At 36.9% G+C, this 11,903-nt stretch overlaps 1 protein-coding gene across 2 annotated transcripts in view; it reads right to left on the reverse strand.

Moving 5' to 3' along the window:
* arid3a (AT rich interactive domain 3A (BRIGHT-like)) overlaps positions 1-11,903 on the reverse strand; it is a 53,770-nt gene continuing 41,867 nt past the window's right edge. For both annotated transcript variants that reach the window (XM_051123270.1, XM_051123272.1), the window contains exons 6-9: positions 10,935-11,182; positions 7,332-7,598; positions 3,200-3,289; positions 1-3,114 (exon numbers count right to left, since the gene is read on the reverse strand). In XM_051123270.1, the coding sequence (XP_050979227.1) occupies positions 2,984-3,114; positions 3,200-3,289; positions 7,332-7,598; positions 10,935-11,182 (736 nt within the window). In that variant the 3' untranslated portion in view covers positions 1-2,983. The remainder of the gene's footprint in view (positions 3,115-3,199; positions 3,290-7,331; positions 7,599-10,934; positions 11,183-11,903) is intronic.

Raw genomic sequence — 11,903 nt, forward strand, 5'->3', positions numbered from 1 at the left:
AAAAAAAAAAGTGGCGTTTTTACAGTTACAAGCAAAAAGGGGCTGGATATCATGACTAATACGTTAAAAAGTCAAACTCTCAGAATGAAAGTGAATATATATATATGCCCTGTTCTACCTCAGAGCTGGTAGATCCATGTGAAAAGTGACAAACTGACAAGGCTTGAAAACGAAACTTAGCTGATAAATGAGTTTCTGAGGTAGAGATTCTGGCAGTAATGACTTTGAGTGTGTTATAATGAGGTGTCCTTATTTCAACAGAAAAATAAAAACTATAAAAATCGTACAACATAGACAGAAACGGAAATATTTGCTAGACTGTTTTCTGTACGGGAACTGTGGTCCTTGTGAATAATTACAGGTTATATGCATCGCTTTAAGAGTGAGCATTAACAGTTGGTTAAGGATCTTGGCTGCAAAAGCAAAGTCAGAGTTCATGTAAGGGATCAAGGCATTTGTACCTGCAAGCTGTTTTGGATAAAAACCAAGCCTTTAAGTTAAAGGAGAACAACAAAGATTCACTTATAACGTACTCCCCCCCTTGTCATCCAAGATGTTCGTGTCTTTCTTTTTTCAGTCGTAAAGAAATTATGTTTTTTGAAGGAAACATTTCAGGATTTTTCTCCATATAATGGACCTGTATGGTGCCCCGATTTTGAACGTCCAAAACGCAGTTTACATGTGGCTTCAAACAATCCTAAATGCGGTTGTAAACAATCTCAGCCGAGGAAGAAGAGTCTTATCTAGCGAAACGATTGGTTATTTTCATTAAAAAAATACATTTTTCATTAAGATTTTTTAAACTCAAACACTCGTCTTGTCTTACTCTGCCTGAACTTTGTGTATTCTGACTCGAGACAGTTAGGGTATGTCGAAAAACTCCAATCATATTTTCTCCCTCAACTTCAAAAATCATTTCAAAATCATCCTACATCGCTGCAGATATTCCAACCCAGTCTTTGCAAAGTGAACATGCAAAGAAGATCAAACATCTTTAATAAAAAAGGTAAAATAGCGATATAGGACGATTTTGAAGTTAAGGGAGAACATGAGATGGGAGTTTTTCGACACACTCTAACTGTCATGAACCGGAAAAAACAGTCCAGGCAGTAAGACAAGACAAGCGTTTGACATTAAGTAGTATATAAATTGTATTATTTTTATGAAAATAACCAATCGTTACGCTAGATAAGACTCTTTTTTCTCAGCTGGGATTGTTTACAACCACATTTGGGATCGTTTGAAGTCACATTTAAACTGCATTTTAAAAGTTCAAAATCAGGGCACCAAAGCAGTCCATTATTTGGAGAAAAATGCTGAAATGTTTTACTCAAAAAACAATTTCTTTATGACTGAAGAAAGAGTATATTACATTGAATCTTTGTTTTGGAAGTGGACCTCTCCTTTAAGCATGGAGCATCTCTCATCTATGAAACGTCATTCAACTTCATATGAGCGAAGACAGTAGTTGCTAAACAACCCTGTTTGTGTCAAAAAAAAGAGCCAAGATGCCCACCAAGTGGGTATTTTGACCTTGCATACAGTGTAATGCTAGAAGGGCTTGACATAATTCCTAAATCGTAGCTACATGTTGATAAAAGATATTCTTACTGACCAAAACAGTTGATGAGATTGATTATCGATTATTATAAACACAGGAAACCACATTCCACAAGAGAATATTTCATCTTTCTCAAGAAACTTTTAAAACATCCTGTAAATAGAACTGCCTCTGATTTGCACTGTTGGCTTCTGTGTTAAAAATACAAAGTGCAGTACATAACCAGAAACTGCCCTACATGATGAAGCACCGGCAGCATCACTGGACCCCTCAAAACCGCATGAAGCTAAAACGCCTGATGAAGTGACAAACTGAATCTCCAGTTAGTGTAATAATCAAACACAAGATGATTTGTTTGTTCAAATCTTATTATACTGTCATGCTTTGAGTCAAACTGCAATATTTTTTGAGAGAAAGCTCCGCAAAAATACACGAACGCAAGTAAAACAACCTCTCAACTCTTTCTGCTTATACTTAAGAGCAACTATGGGTAAAAAAAAACAAAAAAAAACAGTGTGGACTGCGGAAGATCCAGGTACGTTCGGACTCTGCAATACCTCTGCAACCTTTGCGAGGCTTATGGAGAATGCGGCCTCCAAAGGTTTCCAGCAGATGCACATGAAAACAGCAAGTGTACATCAGCTCCTTAGGGACAGTTCACCCAAAAATTAAAATTCTGTTATTTACTCACCCTCAGGTTGTTCCAAACCTGTATTAATATATTGTTGAACACAAAAGAAGATATTGTTCTTCTGTTCAGAATAAATGATGACAGTTGTTTATTTTTTGGGTGAACTATCCTTTTAAAAATGAATCTTCACTGACTGATATCAAGCTCTGGGATAGGAAACCAAACGGTTGAATACTTGCACTGACAATTACGCACTTTGTATTGTGTCTGTGCTGAAGTTCAGGCATTCGCCTGTCAACAGCGCATTCAAACTGTGCTAAGGAAAAACCTTCACAAGGCACTGCAGATACATAGATAGAGAAAATAAAATCTACAACAATATATTATTAGTTCAGACCCTTAAGCTGTTTGCATCACACATTATAACAATAATACTATTGTTATGGTTTTGCCAATAGACGAAAAGCTTCTGTCAGTCAGAGACTATAAAACCTAAAAAGCAGAATCCTACTGCCTTGTTAACGCCGGACAGTGTGCTCACAGAAAGAGAAATAAATTATTCACAGGTTTTGCATATACATTATATCATCATTATCTTTATAATAAACTCTGTTGTTATTTTAGATTTCTTTTGACTCCTGAACAAAGGAGAGTGTAAATAAAAGACCTGAGCTAGTGTACTTCAAGTTGAGAACGATTCAGTTATTCCTGCACTGTTTTTTTGGCATATCTTCTGTAGTAACTGAGGTTTTTTGGCTTTGGTTTTGCACTGACGGAGAGAGTCTGAGGTGCTAAGGCGATTGGTTGTTGGAGGAGGATGAGGTAGGTGTGTGGTGAACAGATTGAGGCCCGTTGTTGCCTGCAGAAGATTTGCTAGATGTCCCCGATGAGGTCGGCGCCGCGGCCTGAGCGAACAGAACACCTATTATGAGAAAACAGGAAGATTAGTCACAATCAAAACAAAAAGAACTTGAATACAAAGAATCGATGTGGTGGCGGCTCCTCACCAGTGTAGACGACTCCATTGAGCTCCACCGACATGCTGATGCTGTTTAGGCCATTGGTGGTCAGGTTCATGGCGGAGTCTGGTCTGCTCTCTGATAGACAGAAAAAAAAAAAAAAGTTCACATCTTTCTTTTTTCACATTGCAAAAGTAATAAAACACCTCTCCTCAAAACACATGCCGAAGCCGTGATCTACTCTGGTTGGCGCATCTGAGCCGTAATGCTCCGCAGACGTGTGCAGTGTGTGGTAAGAGACTTATTAATCATACAGTGTAGATAGCTTCACTTATAACGCAAGTGTTTTTTTTTTTTAAATGCATAAATTTGCACTAGAATAGGCTAGGCTGATCAGTGATGATGTTCTTTGATAATGTTAGGCTGCTTTCAGTCTTATGCTGGAGCTGGTTTCGGGCAATGAAACTAATTATATAAATAATTAAATGCATTAGCATGATAATGTCATGTATTGGCGATCTCGCAGGTTGACAATAGGACCCAACACTACTGTAGCATATTATTTACTCACCCTCCATGCATCCTAGGTGTATATGACTTTCTTCTTTCAGACAAATGCAATCAGAGTTATATTAAAATTTATCCTGGCACTCCCAAGCTTTAGAACGGCATAGACGGGTGTTTCTCCTCATCAGTCCAAAAAAAGTCCAATAATATGCATCCATCCATAATAAAAAGTGCCTCACACGGCTCTGGGGGGTTAATAAAATTTTTGACAAGGGGCGGGGCAGTACTGAAACTGTTCTGTTCACCAATCGCACATTGTACTGTCTGCCAATGGCAAAGCAGTGGGACAGCTAACCAATCACAAAACATTTCATTTTTCGGAAGGCGGGCCTTCATTAAACCCGGAACTAATCAAGCCATATGTGCCAGGCTGGAAGAAATGTATTGTAATAATGTAAATTCCGTTAAAAATAATGTGTTTTTCGAAACCACCAAGCATTAAAGCATGTTCTAGTACACCCCCAAAACAAAACCAAGACTTTGTAAAAGAGCATAATAGGACCCCTTTAAAATGACCAGCCACAACATTAAAACCACCTGCCTAACAGGGCGGCATGATAATGGTTATCCGGTTAATCATGATTATTTTGCTTACAAACTGTCGCAAACTGTGTTTTCAAATTTGAAGGGTAATGGAAATGCAGCTACTGTTACCTTCTGTATGCGAAACATTTCAAAAACGCAGTGGAAAGTAAACCGAAGGGCACAAAATGTATTCATTTATGAAAAAAGCTATGATTGGGGGATTTAAACTTATGAAAGCTATCAACTATAGCCATGAAAGCTTGTTACAAATCGTGATGATGAACATGTAGGTTATCACCACGTGAACATCAGTTCACAGTCTTATTGTGTTTACGGATTTGGTGTTTATGATTTGATGTGTGTATGAAGACAATGTCAATGTCTAGTGTTCAAACTGTGTTTTGTAGTTAAGTACAAAATTAAAAAAAGACTTTGAAGGTTTCATATTTCTTTATTTTGCATACGTTTATCGTTAACCGCATTTAATTGCATTTCCATTAACCAATGTTTTGCGACTAAAGCGTAATTTTTTCCTCTTGCGATAAGTCATGGCAACGGATTTTGGTGGGATTTTGGCTATATTTAATCAAAGGAAGTGTATGGAGATGCGTTCTGATGACATGAATATCCCAAATTTCTCTGTTAACGAGTGGTTATATCATTTAGTGGCATTGGGATTAACATGGATGCTTTGAAATGGTAATAGTTTTATTTGAAATGTGTATTGTTTATGTCTGTTCAACTGTAATATTTTTGATCATGATTATCGATTAAATGTATATGTGATAACACTGATGCTGAACTAAATGTATATTCTTTGTCATGTAATGTTTGGCAGGGGGATTGAATATGCAGTGCAAGGGTGTTTGTGTGTACAGGCTAGTCAGGCCACGGCGGCCCAATGCAGTGTTGCCAAGCTTGTGTTTTTTCAGCGGAACTGGGCTACCTTTACACTGTTGCCGCAGGTAGGTTTTGATGTCCGCAGGTTGAAGCGACCCCAATAACGTCATATTTAGCCCCTGAAATGCGAATTTCCCAGGGGAACATTGACAAAAAAAATGTGTATTTTATCCCCCGGAACACGATTTTTAATGGAGACCCCCCCAGAAATCCAATTGGGCTAGTTTTGAGTAGCACTTAGGCAGGTTTTGTTGTGAAAACCAGGCAACCCTGGCCCGATGCTATCCTATGAGAAGCCAAATGCTGGAAATATGCACACGTCTGATGTGAGACACTAGTGTCAGAGGCTCGTACCTCGAGGCTAGGTCCCGGGCCCCACGGCAAAGATACACGACACAACTCAGTCTAGCTGTAAAACAACCTGCCATTTGACCTCTAGTAGCAGCAGTTTTACGACACAAGATGGCAGTGGCTGTAGCGGCATTCTGACACCAACAAAAGATAATGCACATAGCAAATGAAAATGAAATGCTTTCAAGATAAACCATCTTAGTAAAAATCAAGAGAAGCGTGAAATCGCGTGATCACGATTAAAATACGTTTCTTAACTGACTTACGCTAAACAATGACACTATTGTCCTTTTATACTACTATTGTACTGCACTGTACTTCCATTATTGTATAAAGCACTTTAGAAATAAAGGTGACTTGACATGTGCCATTGTAACAATATAAAATATTCAAAATATTTTTTTTGTGTTCAGCAGAAGAAAGAACCTCACACAGGTTTGAAACAACTTGAAGGTTACCCATTTCTGAGTAAGCTATGCATTTAAGAGGCAACCTTTTATAAATCACTAACCCAAAATAAGAGAATTATTAATAATGGTGCTCAAAGCACCTAATAATCATTCGCATGCATTCAGACAGAATCATTCCAGCAGGGGGCGCCGTCTTAGGTATTTCCCAGTCAATAGTCAGATAGAAGCAAGTTTAAAAAACAATGAAACAAGTTCACGTGCTGTGGCGGGGGAATTTATTCAGTCTCTTATTCATCTTCCGATAAACATGAGGCGAAACCTCTAGTATTTAACACCTCTAACCAAGAAAAGGAAGTCATGCTGCGTTGAGGCAGGGTTTTCCCACCCAGCAAAACTACTCGCCTTGACTTTCTGTCATTGTGGTCAACACCTCCAGTCTTCTAATGAATCAGATCCTTCATACCAGTATTCTTTAAAGTAAATACATCAATGCAACTATACAGTTCTGATAAGATCTAATCAGAGCACTTCTAAACAACGTTTTGTTTCCTCATTCATTAGAATAGCCTTTAGTAAAAACAGTACTAGAGTTACTACTGTGGGATAATGAGAGCCACAATGACTCACCCTAGAGAAGGCTGCTGACAACTCCACCTGACAACTACCGATCTGTAAAGCGCACTTACCACATGCCAGTAATGTAGTCCGGCTGTGGTAGTATTTTCACACCCTTTTCTGCAAAATAGCTGGTACCAGTGAACGATGATGTAAGAGGGGCTTTGCAGAGCTGTACTAGAAAACACACCGAGTTCATTTCGTGACCTCACGAACAAAGGTTGGATATTCCACACACAGGTTTCCCTGAACACGTCAGAAATTTTATAAAAAGGTGTTTTTCTCAGGTCGGTGTTTATAGGAAAGAGTAAAACCACAGTAAAAACGTAAATTAAAGCACCTCTATGTAAGCTAACTGTGCCTGTAATGATGATACAGAAAATCGTGTTTCAACATAGGTTTATGAATAAACATGATAGGAAATACATATTCTAGTCTTTTTTTAAAAGCTGTTTTTGAATACAAGAACGCATCTTGTATAAAAACCACTTGAGAAAAAGTTCATTAGAGTCGGATGAACCAGAAACCAATCTAATATTTTGGCTTTCTTAAAAAGAAAATTTCACCCAAAAAGCTTCGTAGCTTTGTAAAATTACAGTTGAATGTCTTTTGGAGGGATTTCATTAGGAATATCTTAATTTGTGTTCTGAAGATGAACAAAGATCTTACGGTTTTGGAACAACATGAGGGTGAGTAATTAAAGACAGAATTTTTATTTTTGGATCTCTTTAAAATGTGATTGCACATCCCCACTCTTGCCAAGGCTGACATATTTGGTCCATCTGTAGCCCAGGATGTTAAAGTGTCAGTACCTTGGTTGTTGATGCGGATGTTCATGGGGATCTGCGCTGTCATGGCCAGCAGGTTGTGCTGAAGGGCTCTCTGCAGTAGCCGCTGGTGTTCCTCCAGTGGTAGTGCAATCTTCTTTTCTGGGGGCTCGCCAGACTCTAGCTTGTCCCGAAGCTGCTCCAGCGCAGCTACCTGTGCGATGGTGGCCGCTTGCGCAGCTGCAGCCTGGGCTGCAGCTACCGAGTGAGTGGCCAGAGATGCCGGTAGACGGGTCTGAGCCCCGTCATCCTCTACAACAGAGAAGTGGATAGAAAGTCAAAACACATTTGATATTATACAAACCCTATGGCAACATCAGAGTCATCATCAACGAGATGTAGTATTGGGTTACTTTCAATTTGTAATCCATTACTGATTACAAATTATATGACAAAAACTGTAGTTAATAATGTAATCTATTAGATTACTCATTTTAGGTAATGTATTCAGACTACTTCTACTTTCTAATTATTTCTAAAAAATATAACGACAAGAAACAAATTTTACATTTCAGGGGGTTCATTAAAATAATACATTTTATGCAAATGAAAACAATAAAAATTAACTAAATGACCACTAAAGAAATATTTGTTTACCTGCATGTCAATGTGTCCGTTAACTGATAATTGAACATGAACATGCACTTGTTATTATAGTATTGAAGCATGAACTTCTAATCCCAGAAGTCTTTAAAAGGAGAAGTCCACTTCCAGAACAACATTCTACAAATAATGTACTCGCCCCCTTGTCATCCAAGATTTTCATGTCTTTCTGTCTTCAGTCGTAACAAAATTATGGTTTTTGAGGAAAGCATTTCAGGATTTTTCTCCAAATAATGGACTGATTTGGTGCCCTGATTTTGAACTTCCAAAATGTAGTTTAAATGCAGGTTCTAAACGATCCCAGCTGAGGAAGAAGAGTCTTATCTAACGAAACCATCTGTCATTTTTTTCTAAAAATAAAAATTTGTATACTTTTTAAGCACAAAAGCTCATGTAGCACAGGAATGGTAATTAGTAATGGGTCGTTCTTGAACGATTCTTCATTTTGAACGAATCTTCAATGTGACTCGGGAAGAACGAGTTGTCTCGGGGAGTGACTGGTTCAGTCGTGCATGCACAACATCCTATTAGGGTAGGTACTAGAATTAGTTCACCTGTTTCGAGTCTTCGGGTTTTTCCAAGTCGTTCGTTCATCTTATGGGGCTGTCACATGATGAACGAACAACTCAAACCCAAAAACTTATCAGATAAGAGGTGAGGTGAGCTAATCATAGACTAAAGACAGAGGTAAACAATGAATTAATCTTTTCTGTTTCTTATAGCATTATAGTTTTGTCTTGTTTGTAGTGTGATCAACGTTTGTGTAAGCAGTAGATGTGTTAGGGAAGTAACATGTAACATTTTAATTATATTTTGCTAAGATGAATGAAATGACTCAAAAAAAGATTCGTTCACTTTGCTGAACGAGACTCAAAGGTCTGATTCGGTAAAATGATCCGAACTTCCCATCACTACTACGAATCACGTGTAAGTTCATTGTCTGTGTACTGAGTATGGTGAAAAACTCCATCTTACTTTCTCCTACAACTTCAGAGGAGGACATCATTGTACCTTTTTGTTTGTAAACAGTGTTTACAAACTTACTTGCACTTTCTTAGTCTTTGCACGTTCACTTTGTAAACACTGGGTCTGTAGTTCCACATATGTTCCGCATGACCTTTCGACATCCCAGAGCCTGTGTTACACAAGCTTTTGTGCTTAAAATGTATTAAAAAAAAAATATATTTTTTGGAAGTTCAAAATCGGGGCACCATACCAGTCCATTATATGGAGAAAAATCCTGAAATGCTTTCCTCAAAAACCATAATTTCTACATGACTGAAGACAGAAAGACATGAGCATCTTTGATGACTGTTGTTCTGAAAGTGGACTTCTCCTTTAAGTAAATATTTAATATTAAAAAAAATATTATTTGGGTATCACTGCATTAATAAACATGCATTACACAGCCAAAGCTTCCCAAGTTTGAAGAATTTTTGACCAGATCAATAATTTGTGAAAGTCATTTGAAAGTATATGATGAAGAGCTGTACATCAGTAGGGACTGACAGGTGGTTTTTGTCCCCAAACTCAGAAGTATGTGTCACAAATGTATTTAAATGACATTTACATGGACATTCTATATAATGAATATAGTCAAAGCTAAACAGTATGACACACAGTAGGATTTTTTTTAGAAAGAAACTTCCTGTTATTGTGTAATCATGTAAACCATAAAAACTGTAAACTGTTCACGAGCATTTTATAATGCAATCTAATTGGGTCAGTCTGTGTCAGCTCAACCCTGTGTCTATGTCAAGGTCCCCAGCTCAAATGTTTGATTTTTCTAAATTTTTTTCTGTAGAAATATAAACATGTATAATGATGAAAGTCAAAATATTAAATGTCATATGAATATTTACCCACTATTTTGTAGAGATTCAGAGCCAAAATACAGGGGGTTAAAAATGACTTTAGAAAGATGGCACCATCATGTTATTTTTACAGAAAGACTGGTAGGTCTGTTAAGAAAATCGGTTGACTTTAGCAATCTTTGTTGCATTATGAGCCAATGGTGACCATTCAAAAATGGGAAAACAGCACGTTTCATGTTTTTGCTCCAAAGTTTGCATGCCTGTACCTCAAGAAATATTGAAGTTATATTGATGCCCTTTTAGATTGCGGTTCTTAAGAACCTTTTCTTTCAGCATCTATATTTTTAAGGCCCTGTATGGTTCACTTCCAGAAATATTGGAATTTCAATATGGCTTTAGGAGTAAATTGTTAAATTTGACATTTTCAGTGGTCAAAAACCAAATGTGGGACACTTTGCAAATTTAAGATACTTCTTTTGTTTTAAAGAGGAAAGTCTGAAGAACAAATAATGTTGAAACTATTTATTAATTAAAAAAAATAAAATAAAGAAAAGTAGTATAATATTTTTGCATGTGCAATTAATTGGTTTTTGACCACTGAAAATGTATACAATTTAACAATTTACTCCTGGAGCCATACTGAAATTCCAATATCTCCGGAACCAAACCATATAGGGCTTTAAAAATGAAGATGCCATAAGGAAAGTTTGTGAAGACCCAATATTTAAAAGAGCATTAAGATTTTTTTAGATCTTTAATACTCATTGAGTTACAGGCATGCAAACTTCGGAGAAAAACAATGCAACAAAGATTGTCAACAGATTTTACTAACAGACCTTCCAATCTCTGTGTAAAAATAACAATACTATGCTGCCATTTTTCTGAAGTCATTTTAAGCCCCCTGTAATTTGGCTCTGAATCTCAGGTGACCCCCCTCTACGAAACAATGACATTTAATATTTTTGCTTTCAACACTACATATGTTGATCTTTCTTCAGAAAAAAAATCTTAGCAAAATCAAAAATTTGAGCCAGTGAAGTTTTTGAAATTTGGTTGATTTGACACGGAATGACCCAACTAGAAGTACTTTATTTTTTAATCTATATGACGTAATCAGTTACTACCTAACACTATGTAATCACGACCAATTGTATTTTTTCTCTATGCTTACCTTTCTTAATTTTCTGTAAGGATGAGACTGAGGCTCCGTTGCTGGGCAGGGTGATGCCCATGGGAGGCATGGAGAGTTTGGGAGAGGAGAGCATTGTGGGTGTCCCGTTGGGCGAATAGGTGAAGAGCGAGCTGCCGAAACCCTGCCTGCGTCCTTCTCTGCGGTTACTGTCGATGGCTGCCTGCAGCTCATTGGGGTTGCTGAGTCCCCTCTTCTCACATTCGTAAGGATACAGATACTTCATATATCTGTAAAGGTGAGCGAAATTAAAGGGTCATGTTCTTGTTCTTGATCCTTACACATATCAGAGGTTATTTTACAAGAAAAACATAATGCAAGTTTCAGAACTTAAAACTAATTACCATTCATAAAGACAGTTTCTTTATTCCTGAATGAATCAGCCGTTCGAAAGAATCAAATGAATGAATGATTCAGTAATTAATCAGTGACTTGCCGCCACCTACTGGCAGTTTCAGTTTCATTTTAAGTATATTTTCGGTTATTTAAATCATTTAATATTTTTATATTCAAAATTTTATATTCAAAACATTAATCTCAATATGAATTTATGAATTTGACTGCACTCATGCCACCTCTGCGCCTCATTAAACATATGAAAATACACCTACAAGCCACTTTTGTGTTCTTCTGTGCCACCTCTGTAGTACAAATTAATTTGTTAATACTGATTTAATTTGATTGGACTTATTCTTATTCTACTTGTTCTTTTTCTGTTGTTTTAACTAAAAATTTTAAAAAGCTTATAAAGTATAATTTAAAAAAAAAATGAAATAAAACATGACATACTTTTAATAAAGTCAGAAAAATGCCATTACAAAGGTAAAAACAAAATTCTCCTGTAAATCACTCTGAATCAAATAGTCAATCAAGCCAGTGACTAAACTATCAACTTCACACTGTTCATGTTAGTAGTGTGAAAAACCATCTGTTATTTAAATTATTATTATT

This window comes from Labeo rohita, chromosome 11 (genome assembly GCF_022985175.1).
Source record: "Labeo rohita strain BAU-BD-2019 chromosome 11, IGBB_LRoh.1.0, whole genome shotgun sequence".
Classification (NCBI taxonomy): Eukaryota; Metazoa; Chordata; class Actinopteri; order Cypriniformes; family Cyprinidae; genus Labeo; species Labeo rohita.